We start from the raw sequence: 14663 nt of genomic DNA, 5'->3' as shown, positions 1-14663 counted from the left end.
CCCAACTTACCTCTGCAAGCGGTGGCCACACTCAGAAGACCTTCATCCCCGAGCCTGCAGTGTGTTTCCAAACCAGAGACTCCCCATTGAAAGCTACAGGGCACCAGACATCAAAACAGCACTCTGCACCCGGCCTCCCCAGTGCCTCTGAGGGTGCATCTTTTGTGCTGGCCTAAACCCCCATTTTTCCTGAGCTTTAGTCCAAGAGCTTTGCTCCCACAACCCAGTGGCCTGCTCGTCAGTAGCCACCAACCGGAGGCCCCCTTTCTTCCATTGGATAACATTGGGCGTAAGCACTATGTACCTGGCCGCCCTAGTGCTGCTGAGGGTGTAACAAGAGTGCATCCTTGACCCTGGGGGGCCCCTGAGTCTAACCCTAGAATACCAACTCCCACAACAAAGCACTTACCTTTGAAATGATAACACTATTATTCTCCATCCTCCATTGGATAACATTGACTGTTTTTCTATGAAAAGTTTCTAAGTGTGTAGTTGGAAAATCTAAGAAATCCTTTAAAACTAAATAACGAAAATGCTTTTACTTACCTGTTTACAGGAAATGTGCCAATGCAGTATCCAGATATACTGCACTGCGTAAGAAAAGTAATCTGAAAAGTAACTTACATGATATTCTACTAAAAATCATATACAAAGTATACGTTCTGTATTCTGAGAAGCATTGCATTATCAGCAACACTACTGTAATCAAATCAAAGTACATTTACATTTGCAATCCAAACTGTGTTACCATTGCATTACTACTGTAAAGTTTAACTAAAAGCATATGTTTGTACGAAAACAATTGGTCTGAAGTTCAATCTTTGAGTGTGTGAATTAATTTGCTGACTGAATGTGTACAACAAATGCTTAACACTGTCCTCTGATAAAGCCTTACTGCTCAACCACACTACCACAAATAGAGAATGAGGTGCTATATACTTTACCTCTGCCAATATTTTGGGTTCCACTGGACTCTGAGCACACTATACCTCACTTTGGTATAGTATATACAGAGCAAGCTTCCGACAATCCCGGAAATCGATAGTAAGATGGCGATGTTCATCACCAAGTTTATTAGGGACCCAAAGAAGGGCCTTGGCCGATCCTTGCAGCCCTGCCAGGATAAGGTCCTCGATGGCCGAGCGCCAAAATACTGGATATGACCGAGGAGGCCAAAGAATCAGGCCATGTGATTGATCCGACTATTCTCTCCAGTTAGGCTCAGCGGGCCCTGTGTTTCTTAGGCAACACCAACTGTTCCTTTATCAACCGAGTGTAGACGCTCACTTCTGATCAACATCGAATCAAGTTGGGTGAGTTGGCCACCACAGAGGCTGGTCTAGTGGCGAATGGTAGTCTCTTTGGAGAACCTTTCCTCAGCTAGTTTTCTCGGTTCTTCAACACCTTCCTGTCACTAGACAAGGGGCAACAATCCATTTGCACAATCTTCGGCCCTTCAAGGAGCTAGAAATGTGTCAGGTGGCACCACCCGTAAGCAATATCCCTTTGTCCCTACAAGTGGTGGGGGACAGGTTGCAGAAGTTCAGTCATAAATGGACCAATGTAGCAGGGGACGCGTGGGTGCTCCCAACAAAATTATCCATGTAAGATGCATACAATTCTTTAGGGCAATCCTGGACACCGAAAATGGAAAGGCTTTTCCACCAAGAGGGCAGATCCTGCAACGGTACAACCTAACCGGGTAATTGCTGAGAAAATACTTGATCTCAATGTTCTCCTCAAATCCTTCCTTGGGTGATTTAATTCTGCAACTCTCTAACCCTGTTCTGCCGTCTACACCGGAGGTCACTACTAGATAAACATTACAACAAAGATGGTGAGAAAGGAGTGCTATCGTGGTTGAGTTGAAAAGAAAACACAGCGATTGGCCTGTACTTCACCCAGAACACAGCATGCTGTGTAATGACAATTGAAGCCTCCACTGAGGGACTGGACACTCACCTTCAGAAGTCTATTACAGCAGGAAATGGATGCAAGATAAAGACAAATTTAACATAACCCGATGAACAAGAGCTGACAGACAGGGACTATAATCCTTCCTGCACAAAATACTGATACAAACAATTCTGCCTCCAAGTCTATTCAAACAGGGATGGATAAAGTCATACATGCAGGTCTGGGAAATCTACCATCAACTCTACACCAACATCCAGACAATTGTGTTTGATAAATGTAGGCCTGTAATTCCAGGTCAGACCAAGCAGTTATTATGTAAAGGCACACTAGCATATAAGGCCACATTTGAGGACATACTTTTGATGCATTGCTCCTTCACTTTTACTCAGAGGAAAATAATACAGGCAAAAAAACAAAAAAAAACTGATAAACCTTACTCAGAGAGGGCAAAGAGGTTGCTCAAAAGCCACAATAGTGTTGTCGAGATGAAACTGAATACATCTGCATACATCAATCACTCAGTGATGACTCACAAGGCTTGTGTGAGGCCCAAAGGAAGGAAAATGTCAGATATTGTCTGTGGTTCTGATGATTAGGGATACAGATGTGCTCCCTAAAAGCCTAGGGCGTTCAGGAATCCATCTTGGAGCAGAAAGAGGACCTTCTACAGTGTTACCATGTTGAAGGACTTCGTCCTAATGAACTGGTGCAGAACTGTAAGATCCAAGCTGGATATTGAGGCTGTATCAAACACTGCAGCCAAGACATTGGCACCCGATTGCTTTCACAACTTCTATTTTGCCAACCGTAAAGGCACCAAAAGAGGCCACCGATGGTCCACTTCTGCCAATCATAGCAGTCTAAGATGGCAAAAGCGTTTCTTGCCTCAATAGATGTTGAATAGACTGAACTCTTTCTCAGGGGGCGATGAGGAATGATTGATCAGATTGTGAGATTTCACAGACTTCCTGGCCTCTTTAAAATTATAAACCAATGATGTTCTGCAGATGTCGCAGAGCAGCCACATTTCTTTGTGACTATTTTTACTAGGGCATGGAAATTGTAAATATCATTGGACAGAGAATCTACTTTCTGATGGTGTTTCATGCCCAGAATTTGGTGTGACAGAATCTTCAGAGCCCTCTAGAACCTGAGCTTTGCTATCAGTGCTGACATTCAGAAGAGAATACTGGCCTTAATGTCAGTCTTTCATTTCTCAAAGTTCATGCTCACTGACTGCTCATATCCTCTCGAGTTAGCAGAATCTGTGTTTGTGGAGGTGGCAAGAGTGTTGCTGCATCCTTTGATGTTTCAGAACAATTTAACAATGATCTATTCATGCTCTTATTAAATTGTTTGTCATGATGAAGGAGATCCCTAATGATTGGAGTCCGGAAACGCTGACAATATTTTATGCTTGGAAGATCGCATATTTGTTTGATACAGAATTAAAAGTATTGATAGAACTGTAAGACAATATATAGCCTTATGAGATTGCGAGGGAAATTAATCCAGTTGATCTTTATGTGCCCCTGGGTAACGATATATAGAAATTAGGTCATTTCATGTGAAGGAATAGATTGAAACACTGCTATAGTCATAGAGCTCCTTGTATAGAATATAGGTTTTTGACACTAAAACAGGATGTGGATGGTACGCTCTTACATTTCAATTAATAATTGACTGGCCCTTTTAGCTAAACTTTACTAAAAGCATAAAGACATTTTAATATAGAACAACACTATCTTTAAAATTAATATGTTCAAACTACTGGTTATTGTTACATGCCATAATATTTGGATAGGTTATGTGCAGTTAGTCTAAGCATCGTATATACCTGCAGATTATTGCTTTGGATAATATATTTAATTCCGAAGGAGGTTTCAGGATTCAGCAGTTGGACAAAAAATAAATAAAAAAAGATGGACAAAAAAATAAATAAAAACAATGGAAGCACAACTAGTACAACTGTGCTTTTTTAAATAAGAATTTATTTTAGAATTGGAGCTGCACCTTTCTGGAGGGAGATTTGGTTTAGATCAAAAATATATATATCAGACATTCCTTCTGAGCGCTTCAAGGGTAGCACTGTATTGGTTTGGCAGTGCATCTGCCAAATCATTCGGAAAAAAAGAAAATAAAATAGTGAAAAGCATTCAGGTCAACAGTGAACAATGCTCAAGAAGATAAAATAATTCAATTTTTGCTTCCAACACAGCTCACTGATAGAAAAATGGTGTACCTTTCCACTTCTCATAGAAGTGGTGTCAATTGGAAGATACACTAAGTAATTCAAGATCACTGTTCCTCCTCCAGCTACAGTATTCTGCAATGGGGCCTACCAGTAGGTTCATTACTATTAGGTACTCACATAATCAGGCACAGCAACAAATCTATTCCCTCCCAATAGACTTACCATAATTCTGTATCGAGCCACATATTTCTCAAGTAAACTCAGGATAATGGCCAGAATTTCCTTCATATTTTCAACTAGGGCACGCTTGAGCTGGGGCCCACGGAGCACAGGTTCTATTTGCAATGTCACCACATCTTCTGCCAGTCGCCACAGGACAAGCAACACTAGCTCTGCATTTATCTCCTAATGTAGCAAATCAAAAAGATGAACAGTGAAATCATAGCAACAAACATTGCACTACATTCAAGCATCAAGATTAACATTTGGAAAGCTGACAACAATGGTTGATACAAGGCCAGCGCTGTGATAGGTGCATGAATGTTTAGCTCTCTTCGTCTAAGGTAATCCTTTCATAAGGCAAATATTCACAGCAGAATTCCATGCTTGGCAGATGGCAACCCACGGCATTGTATCAGTTATCTAAGGTGACCTATATGAAAGTGACTGTACAGAATAAAAAAGCGTACTTACTTTGAACTGACATTTATAGAGCCACACATGGTGGGTGAAGTTGCATGACTTTTCAATTGGCCACTGCAGATGTGGAGACATTTACAGTCAAGTACGTTTTCCTCGGCTATATCTTCAAGAAACACCCATAGCTCCACTGTTTCATGCAATATCATCATGGTGCAATCATATTATGTGTTAGCAACAGAAAGATACTTTAGATTTTCAGGTCTGAAGAGTAGGGCTAGGGTTTCCAGTTGGGACACCATGTTGCAGACCTGGGATTTCTTCTAACAAAACTTTGTATTCTTAGACTTGCAGGACTGGTTCTTCTTAAATGTATCAATCCGGGGGCGTGTCCAAGATGGCGTCGCGGTAGGACGCAGGGTCGTGTCCCTCCGATATCGCCGATACTAAGCTTTGCTCTATCGCCTGTTGCCTGGGGCCCATCGGACCGCGTACATACCGGGAGTGGCGCTGACATACTGCGGGGATCCCCTGGGAGGAGTAGCGCTCCTGCAGACGCGGCGGCGGCCCCTGGCACGGTGGGGGCCCTGGCACGGTGAGGGCCCTGGCGACCTCTTGGACGGCTGCGATCCGAGCCTGAGCCGGGAGTGAGGTTCTACGAGGGCGCCCACAGCGAGGTCCTGGTGCGGAGAAGAGGCACGTACGACCGCCGGAAACGGCATGCAAGGCCCTTGAGAGGGACGACGAGCCGCGAACAGCGGGGCCCTCTGTGCCGGATGGGGAATACGGGGATGGCCATGATCCCCGCCGGCTGCTCACAGCCCCGCAGCGCTGAAACCAACTGGACCCTGTGAGGTCGGCCGGGGACCTCCCGATTCACGCATGGTGAGGGCTAGTGAGGACGCCGCCGTTTGGTGTGGCAACCCCGCCGCCCAGAGGTGGTGGTGCATGACGTGGCCCGTATCGGTGTGGTGGGCCTAAGGTGAGGCCTAGCGGTCCGCAGATCGGCGGATGGTGTGCTCCTTCAGTGGGCCCTGCGTAAACAGGTACGGACTGCGGGCCGTCGGTGGGCCCCGGGAGACACAGCCACGCCCGGGATGGGAGGCGTTACACCCACTGCGCTGTCCGCCGTCACAGCACCACGACTGCCCGGGAAGGCCCGGAGGCCTCCTGGGCATTGACGCAGCGGAATAGCGCCCGGTGAGTCGACTACTACGGCCTCCTGCACCTGTGGAATGCCCTGTGCTGCCCTCGGGGAGTAGTAACGGGTGGAGTGCTCTGGGATTGGCAACCTTGGGAGAGAGGCTGGGGTAGGACCCAATCGGTCCGCAGATCGGGGGAGAGGCGACATTTTGCACCTGCGGACCCCCTAGGGATCCTCTGCAAATAGCGCGCCGACAGTCCTACCTTGAATTGCGCGGCCCCCCTTCGCTGCGAAGCATCAGAGACGCTACAAAAGGTGACGTGGGGCCCCGTTACGCTACACAGTTTCCCTATCGCACCTACTACGACGGCCACGGCGATTGGGGTTACAGCAGACTACGAGGTACCAATGGTTGGTGGGCAATGCCATGGCGGCAGCACGTGCGAGGAAGGAGAGGCCACCGAAGGAGCTCCTACTGAAGCAGCGGGGTCAGGCCTCGACAGTGGGTGAGAAAGTTCCTGTGACGATAGAGGGTGACGACTCGCCAGCCACTAAGGTGTTCATGGTGGAGCTGTTCGCGGCCATAAAAGATGATATTCAGGACCTCCGGAACCAGCTCACAGCAGATTTGAAAGAAGTGCGTAGCGACGTAGATGAAATCGGTGAGAGTGGCGACCCTTGAGGAACATGACGTTGGCAGAGACGAGGAGCTCCATCACTTGCAACAGGATATGCTGCGCTTACAAAAGCAGAACATTGATCTTCAGGCCCGCGCTGAGGATTTGGAAAATCGTTCTAGGCGGAACAATGTGCGGATTAGAGGCGTACCGTGTAGAGAGGAAGAGGACGACCTCCGAGCCTACATCGGGGATCTGTTCAAGCAAATTTTGGGCGAAGATGGAGAGGCGGACATACAAATGGACAGAGGTCATAGAGTGGGACTCCCTTGCGGTAACAAAGCCCCTCCGCCTGACATACTTGTGCGCATCCACGACTTTCAATTGAAGGAGCGTATCATACGGAAAGCAAGGCAGGCCCAGCCCATACAGTTCCGCGGTCACAATCACACCATATTCCAAGACTTGGCAGCTTCCACACTACTCAAACGCTGTGAGATCAAGGCAGTGACCACACAGCTTCGTAAGCAGAATATCCCTTACTCCTGGGGTAATCTCTTCCGTCTCATTTTTAAGTACGAGCGCAAGCTGTTGCAGATTTGCTCCCTCACTGAAGCACTGGAGATCCTTGGCCTTGAGGGCGCGGACACAATTGAGGAGGGAGAGCGGTCTAAGGCGTTATGCCCCCGCCGCAATGGGGGATGGCAGCAAGTAGGAAAGGCAACTCCCATCAAGAAGCCCGATCAGGCCACGAGAGACAGGGAATGGGAGGCGGTCATTGCCACTCTTTCGCAATCGTCAGAGCGTCCAGCCACTCCGTGAGACGTGTTATTGATGACTCCAGAATAGGCTCCCAGAGGGGCGCCGGAGGGACGGTATGGACCTCTCGGACACCCTCTCTACAGGTAGGCGGCAGCGTCTCGGATCCGCCTTGGGCCTGGACGGTTTATCGGCCACGTCCTGTTGGACTTTCCTTACTCTGACAGACTCTAGTCAGGTTTCCTTTTTGACGTTTCTCTTGTTTTTTGGGTTAGGGTGGGTTCTCTCCTCAGTGAGTTTTTTTACTGATATCACGCACACTGGCAAAGGCGAGGCCCCCTTCTCCTCCTTTTCATTGCAAGACGGCGCGTGCTTCCTCATAGTTCTCCGACTCCCTTTCCTCCCCTCTGGATCTTAAAATAGTGAGTCTCAATGCCCGAGGCCTTAACAACCCAGTCAAGCGGAGGGCGGTCTTGTCCCTATTAGAACATTCAGGGGGAGACATTTGCCTCATTCAAGAAACTCACGTACTACAGGCCGACACCCACCGCATGCGGCAAAGTCACTTCCCTCTCCAATTTTGGTCTTCTACCACCAGTAAGAGGGGTGGAGTGGCCATCCTAGTGGCCAAACACTTTAGGGGTGCCATAGTGGGGACGGTCTCAGTAATTAAGGGACGCCTCTTAGCGCTGCAACTCCGCGTAGGCTCCTCTTCTTGTACTGTAGCTTCCATCTACTCCCCTAACGATCGCCCTGAGAAATTTTTGTTGGAGACCTGTGCTGAGGTTGCATTCCCCGAATCCTGCGGTAGTATTAGGGGGCGACCTAAATCTGACGATTAATGGGGAACAGGATCGTTCTGGCTCGCGCACATGCATCCCCGGCGCTCTAAAAGCGAAAGGAGGGGAATGGCTGCGGGAGGTTGGGATGAGGGATGCTTGGCACTGTTTGCACCCAACCGAGCTAGATTTTTCGTATTACTCAGCCGCACACACAACATATGCCCGTCTTGACCACTTCCTTGTTTCTCCAGCTGCTTGGGCCCTGGTTACAGAGTCTACCATCGAAGCAAGGGCCCTCTGATCACGCACACATTACCCTAGCGCTACGCCTCCCCCTTACAAGTATGGCTTTCACACCACGCTGGCGTCTGCGCGATTACCTGCTCCGATCCCCTGATGTAGTTACTGACATCCGGCGATGCATTACGGATTATATAACAACTAATGACAGGGCTGACACTCCACTTTCTTCGGTGTGGGAGGCGCTGATGCTAGTAGCGCGAGGTGCCTTCATTGCTAAAGCCGCCTATGAGAACAAGTCCAGACAGGCGAAGCGCGTGGAACTCGAGGCCGCTGTTAAAGAACTGGAGGCAATACATAAACGCACGGGCGCTCATCGCATCTGGCGGCAGCTGGAAAAGGCGCGCCTTCAGCTACGCCGTTTGGATCTCGACCGGGCTGAGCATGCTGTGATCCGCCTGAAACACAAGTATTTCGTTGGCTCCAATAAAGGAGGTTGTAGGTTGGCACACTGCTTGCGCACCCAGCAAGAAGCACATTCGGTTAAGTCGCTTCGTGATGAGTCCGGTCGACTCCATACAGATGACGCCCAAATAGTCCTGTCCTTCCGTTCCTTTTACCACTCACTTTATACGGCCGACCCCTCCTTGCTGCCTGACCCCACCGAGTACCTGAGGGATGCAGCAGTGACACCCCTGCTTGAGGGTGAAGCTGCCGCCCTGGAAGCACCCATTCGCCTTGAAGTTCTCTGCGATCTCCCGGTTAAAGTTACAAAAGGCCCCTGGGCCGGATGGCTTCGGTGCCCTTTTTTATAAAACCTACTGTGCTGAACTCGCTCCGCTACTCACCTGCCTATTTAACTTGTTTGCGGACTCAGGATCACTTGCCCCCTCTATGCTACAGGCATCTATCTCGGTTATCCTCAAGCCGGGTAAGGACCCTGACCTCTAACTCCTACCGGCCGATCTCCTTGTTGAATATCGACGCAAAGTTGTTTTCCAGTGTTTTAGCACATATGTTGAACCCCCACATGCCGGGCCTGGTCGATACAGACCAATCCGGCTTCAATCCGGGGCGGCAATGTGGAGACTATACCAAACGCCTCTCATCGACAAGGTCCAACGGTTCAAAGAGGAAGCCCTCTAGTTGGCGATAGACGCGGAAAAGGCTTTTGACCGTGTGCACTGGCCGTATCTCTTTGCCACTCTGAAGCACTTTGGGATGGGTTCCCGGTTCAGACGCTGGATCCAGAGCATTTATAGCGCCCCTCAGGCAGCAATGGCTTACTTTCTGAGCACTTTCAAGTGGGTCGGGGAATGAGGCAGTGGTGCCCCCTTTCCCCCCTGCTTTTCGCTCTATACATGAAGCCCCTGGCTCAGTGACTTAGAGATAACCCCCTTGCGCAGGGCATTCCCTTTGGTTTAGACCATCACCTCATTAACTTATATGCAGACGACATCATCTTTTCAATTGCTCACCCCATATCCTCATTACGAGCCATCATGCAGGACCTCCAGACATGGTCAGTTTTCTGGTTTTAAAATCAACGCGCAGAAATCCCAGGTACTCAACATTACCGCTAGCCAACACACGGAAGAGGCTCTCCGGCTTAGCTTCCCCTTTGACTGGGTGTCCGGGGGACTCACGTACCTGGGCCTGACCCTCCACAAGAGCCTGACGAAAACAGCGGAGGTAAACTACTCTGCTCTGCTATCCTGGATCCGTGCGGACCTGCAGCGTTGGCGTCGCCTACCCCTGACGTGGTTCCGGAGCTTAGCCGCGAATTAAATGAATGCCCTGCCACGAGCACTGTTCTGGTTTCAAACCCTGCCGCTAAAACCCCTGCCACACATCCTCCGACAGTTACAGAAGGCGATCTAGGGCTTTGTTAGGGGCCCGATTTCACTGCGACAACCCAAAACTCATCTCCAGCGATTAAAGAAGTACAGGGGATTAGCCTTCCCTAACATTACTCAGTATTTCCTTGCTTCCCTCATACATTACATTGTGGAATGGAACCGTCCTATGACGGAGAAATATTGGGTCTTCATGGGCCAGACGGTCGCAGGCCATCATATCTGGCGGGACGCCTGCTTGCCCAAGTCGGTTCGCGCTTGTGGACTCTACTCCTCGCCGATCACACGACCTACGATGCTTGCCTAGGACAGGGTCTCACGGAGGGCAAACCTTACTTCATTTCCTTCTCCCCTGACTCCGCTCTTTTCAAATCCAACTTTCCCACCGGGAATGGCCGTCAAGGCAGCAGCACACTGGGTTGCGGAAGGTTGTAAGCGTATAGGACACATATGACATTCAGGGCCTTCTCCCCTTTAAGGAACTAAAATCGGACTATAATTTACCTGACACTGACATTTATTTACACTCCCAGATGATTCACTGGATCTCCACACCTGGGACGCGTCCCCTAGCTTTCCGGCCAATAAAACCGTACGAGAAATAGATACTTAATAAAAAAGATGACTAACGACTTATCTCCGAAATCGACTCCTTCCTTAACTCAGCACCCCCAAGGACCCGCACTGCTGGGCGGAAGCGCTGGGAGGTAGAACTACGGCGCGTGCTGTCAGATAAGGAGTGGGGAGACTTTTTTTTTGTTTTTTTGTTTTTTAAATCTGGCACACCACACTGCGTACTCCGCCAGTGATACCAAGACAGCTTTTAAAATTGCTACCTATTGGTACTACACCCCCGAAAGGCTCTCCAAGTGGCAAACCCAATGCAACAGTTTCTGCTGGAGGGGGTGCGGTAATCCTGGGACACTTAAACACTTACTTTGGCACTGTCCCAAATTAACCCTCTACTGGGAACAAATCCTAGACGACATTGACTTGGCCTTCAGCATTTCCATTCTCCGGCTCCCTGCTTACACACTCCTAGGCCTTCCCAATGCGCGAACCTTTCCCTTGCGATCGACTAGGGGGCGGCAGATGGCCCTTGCACTGAACGCTGCACATAGGGTAATATTGACAAGGTGGAAATCTGACAAAATACCCGATCACACACACTGGTTACACCAACTTTCCATGGTTGGGCGGGGAAGGATAAAGATTATGCCAAAACCTGGGCCCCTTTAACTATTCTCTCCATTGAATTTCGTGAATTGACTTGCCCGCAATACCTCCGTATACTGAAATTAGTTCCGGATACCACTGCGACCACCCCATAAGAATGTGTCCTGTCGGCCTTTGCTTCCCTCTGGACTTGCGGACCCCATTGTCACAATGCGGCCCTTTGGAAGACGCACATGCATCTAGTTGCTTCCAAGCTCACTGAGGAGAGGGGGTGGGGGTGGGATGGATTTCGAGGTTCTTTATTGTTTTCATATAATTTCACAGTTTTGTTTATTGTTTAAATATGGAACGCCTCTTCGAGCCTACAGACCTTAGCGGGTCACTTCTCCACGGACATGGACTCATTGCCTCTCGAGGGACTTGCCCGCTTGCCCATGACATTACCTGTTGCTTCATAGCCTCCCCGCTTTTTTTTTTTTTATTTAAGACGCGCCCGGATGGGTTGTAGGCGGCATGCTGTGTTTAATTTAGGGATGTCTGCTTTGAACTTTGTCTTGCGGATATAACCGAATGGTAGCAAGCCGGCCCGCTGGGTTGTAGGCATCCTGCTTATGTTCCTCTGATTGTGTTCTGTCAATAAAAACAAATTTAATACTAAGTATCAATTCAACGTACGTTCTAGATTACAAAAACAGACACAAAATCTGCACTAGAATATGGGGTCCCTGATGACATGAAGTCATCTGACAATTTCAATCAGTTAAGGTGAATTGAATGTGTGTGCAGACACCCACACATATCAAAGCAGAAAACAGAGCAGCTCCATCGCTTACTGTTTTTTGTCCAACTCTTGTGTATACTACAGGAATACTGTGCTTCCACACCAAGGCACAGAGGAAAGCCCCTAAATATTCTTCTGCTGAAGCAGACACACATTGTAAAGCTCAATACTCAGAGTGTTGGTTTGATAAGCAGGACAAGAACCAGTGAAGGACATTGTCTATGAATCCCATTTGAGACTTCAAGGTGTGGATGAGGATGGAATAGTTGATAGTGTCGAAGGCAGCTGAGAAGGCTGTCAATAGCAGGTGGCTTGGTTATCTTTATCTGTGGTCAGGGGAGCATTGCCTAAGATTTGTAAGGTAGCTTTCTCAATTCAGCAGCATGATCTGAAGTTAGACTGGTAGTTGTGCATGATATGGTTAGCGTTGACATGAGGTAATTGATCACATGCTGCTTTTTTCCCCATTATCTTACAAATAAAGGGTAGATGAGAGATGGGTCGATAGTTGGCAGGTGTAGATTTTCAATGACACACCTGAAGGCTTAGGAGGTATAGCCTGGAGATGGCCATCATCTCAGGAGCCCCTTCGTGCGAGATAAAAATGCCCTCGCCCACTATTATGCTTCATCATAGGGCTGCTACTACACACCTTGTGTCACCATAAGCATGGGTGGGCCAATTAATTTCTTTCTATATTAGTAAGGGATCCAATGATTAGAGTGTAGTTAGAACTATCTTTAGGATACCATCTTAATTATTAGTTCATTTATTCTGGGTTCCTTAGATAAGGTTAAAAAACAATATTAGATGGTCTCGGGGTATTAGCACCCTACCATCTCATCAGATGACATTGTCAACATGTTGTGGCCAATCCTTTTTCTCCACTATGGTCGATGGCCTTCTTCAGGACTATGAGATCCCTTTCTTATGTCACTGTTGCTCAGTCAGTCTAATTAGTAAATAGTAAATGGTTGCAAGCCAAACCATGCAGTGACCGTACTAGTCACCTATATTTCTGACATTAGAAGCCATTCTCTGGAAGACAAACACATCATTATCCATCGTATAATTAGAGGGGAAAATATAGGTTTTTACATGCCTACAAATGCAATTGGAAACAAATTCCAGATATCAATTAAGTAAGGCATGCAAGAAGCTTTTCCGATGAGATCTTGATATGATGTAGAGTCATCAGAAGGGGAAGGGCAGGCTGCGTAAAGATCAGGGTCAGTATCCTCTGCTAGGTCTAAGTCATACGAGTCCCATGTGTCACCTGCAGAGCAAAATCAAATGTGTCCTCCCACCCACCAGGCCCACTCATGTCAGAATGTGGAGATCCCTGGGGTGTAATGTCAAGTGGATCCCCTATAGAATGAGGTGAGGTTGAGGGCAAAGGTTGGGGAATAGGTGGTGGTAATGGTGGTGCATGAGGTAAGGGCTGGTGGCCTTATCTGCCTTCTTGCGTATTTTTGCAGGCACTGGAGTGCCCAAAGCTTCCTGAAATTATAGCTGTTATTTGGAAGGTGGAGCAGCAGAATCTGAAGGGCGGGCAAGGAAGCGGCCTGTATGAGGGTGTATGATGAGATGTTTTTGCCTTGAATGGAGATGTTCATGTAGTTTTTGAAGAATGGGCTCAACTGTTGTGCCGGAATAGGGCTTTAAAGTTTTTGGATATGAAAGAGTTTTTCATTTCGGTGCAGATGGTCCACTCAATGCTGAGACGGACGAAATTGTAGGCACAGGTCGAGTCGACACCAAGGGTCGAATACGTCCTGGGATGGTAAAAGCCAAAGCACTTGGCTTGCAAGGTCTCTTCGGTGCCAATGTACATGGTGTCTGAAACAAGTGTTCGATGCCGACCAGCCTCTGTCTTGTGTTGCAAAGGGGATGCTTGCTTTTTAGCAGAAGGCCGCTTGGAATGGTGTTTAGGGGTAGGGGTGCCGTACTCCTACACTGTTGAGTAGGTGGGAAGTCATTGATGTCAAAATGAACCTGGAGCCGCCTTCAACAAAGAAGGCCTCTTCGTATGTAGCAGCTGGCTGTGGATGTTGTTTTCCCTCGACATCGCCGAGATTGAAAAGGTCTGGTGGTTCTTCCATACTCCTTCACAACATATTGAGCCGACGTGCGCAATGGTTACAAAGAGTTTTCTTGGAGCGGCAAGTGTTGCAGTGAGCCTCCCTGTGCTCCAGAGACAGTCACAAATTACAGACCGGATACAAGTCGGTCTGAGGGCATTTGGAATGGCAGCAAGGACAAGGATACAAGTCGGTCTGAGAGCATTTGGAATGGCAGTAAGGACAATAATGAAAGGGCGTTCGTTCAAGACATTTGAGAGACGCGCTGGAGACGGGTGTAGGCTCTGACGGGCGAAGCCCAGGAGGGGCTGTGATCGATACAGACCTGGCATGATCTAAATATTTGAGCGTCGAAAAGCAAGGGAAAATAGGAATGATCAAAGAAAATACTGACGGAAGGAATGTACCATGTGAACAGAAAACAGCACAGCAACAAGTGTCGAACCGGAGCACATGTCTGACCCCGATGGCGGAACA

The 14663-nt window shown here is 48.1% G+C and overlaps 1 protein-coding gene across 1 annotated transcript in view; it reads right to left on the bottom strand.

Annotated features, from left to right (window-relative positions):
• Positions 1–14663, bottom strand: part of LOC146816480 (exportin-5-like) — a 1728456-nt gene that overhangs the window by 1481164 nt on the left and 232629 nt on the right. The window contains exon 5 of the mRNA XM_085610324.1: positions 4334–4516. Coding sequence (XP_085466450.1) covers positions 4334–4516 — 183 coding nt within the window. The remainder of the gene's footprint in view (positions 1–4333; positions 4517–14663) is intronic.

This window comes from Triturus cristatus, chromosome 6 (genome assembly GCF_964204655.1).
Source record: "Triturus cristatus chromosome 6, aTriCri1.1, whole genome shotgun sequence".
Classification (NCBI taxonomy): domain Eukaryota; kingdom Metazoa; phylum Chordata; class Amphibia; order Caudata; family Salamandridae; genus Triturus; species Triturus cristatus.
Note: the sequence above shows the minus strand (reverse complement) of the source record. Positions and strands in the feature narration are given on the sequence as shown.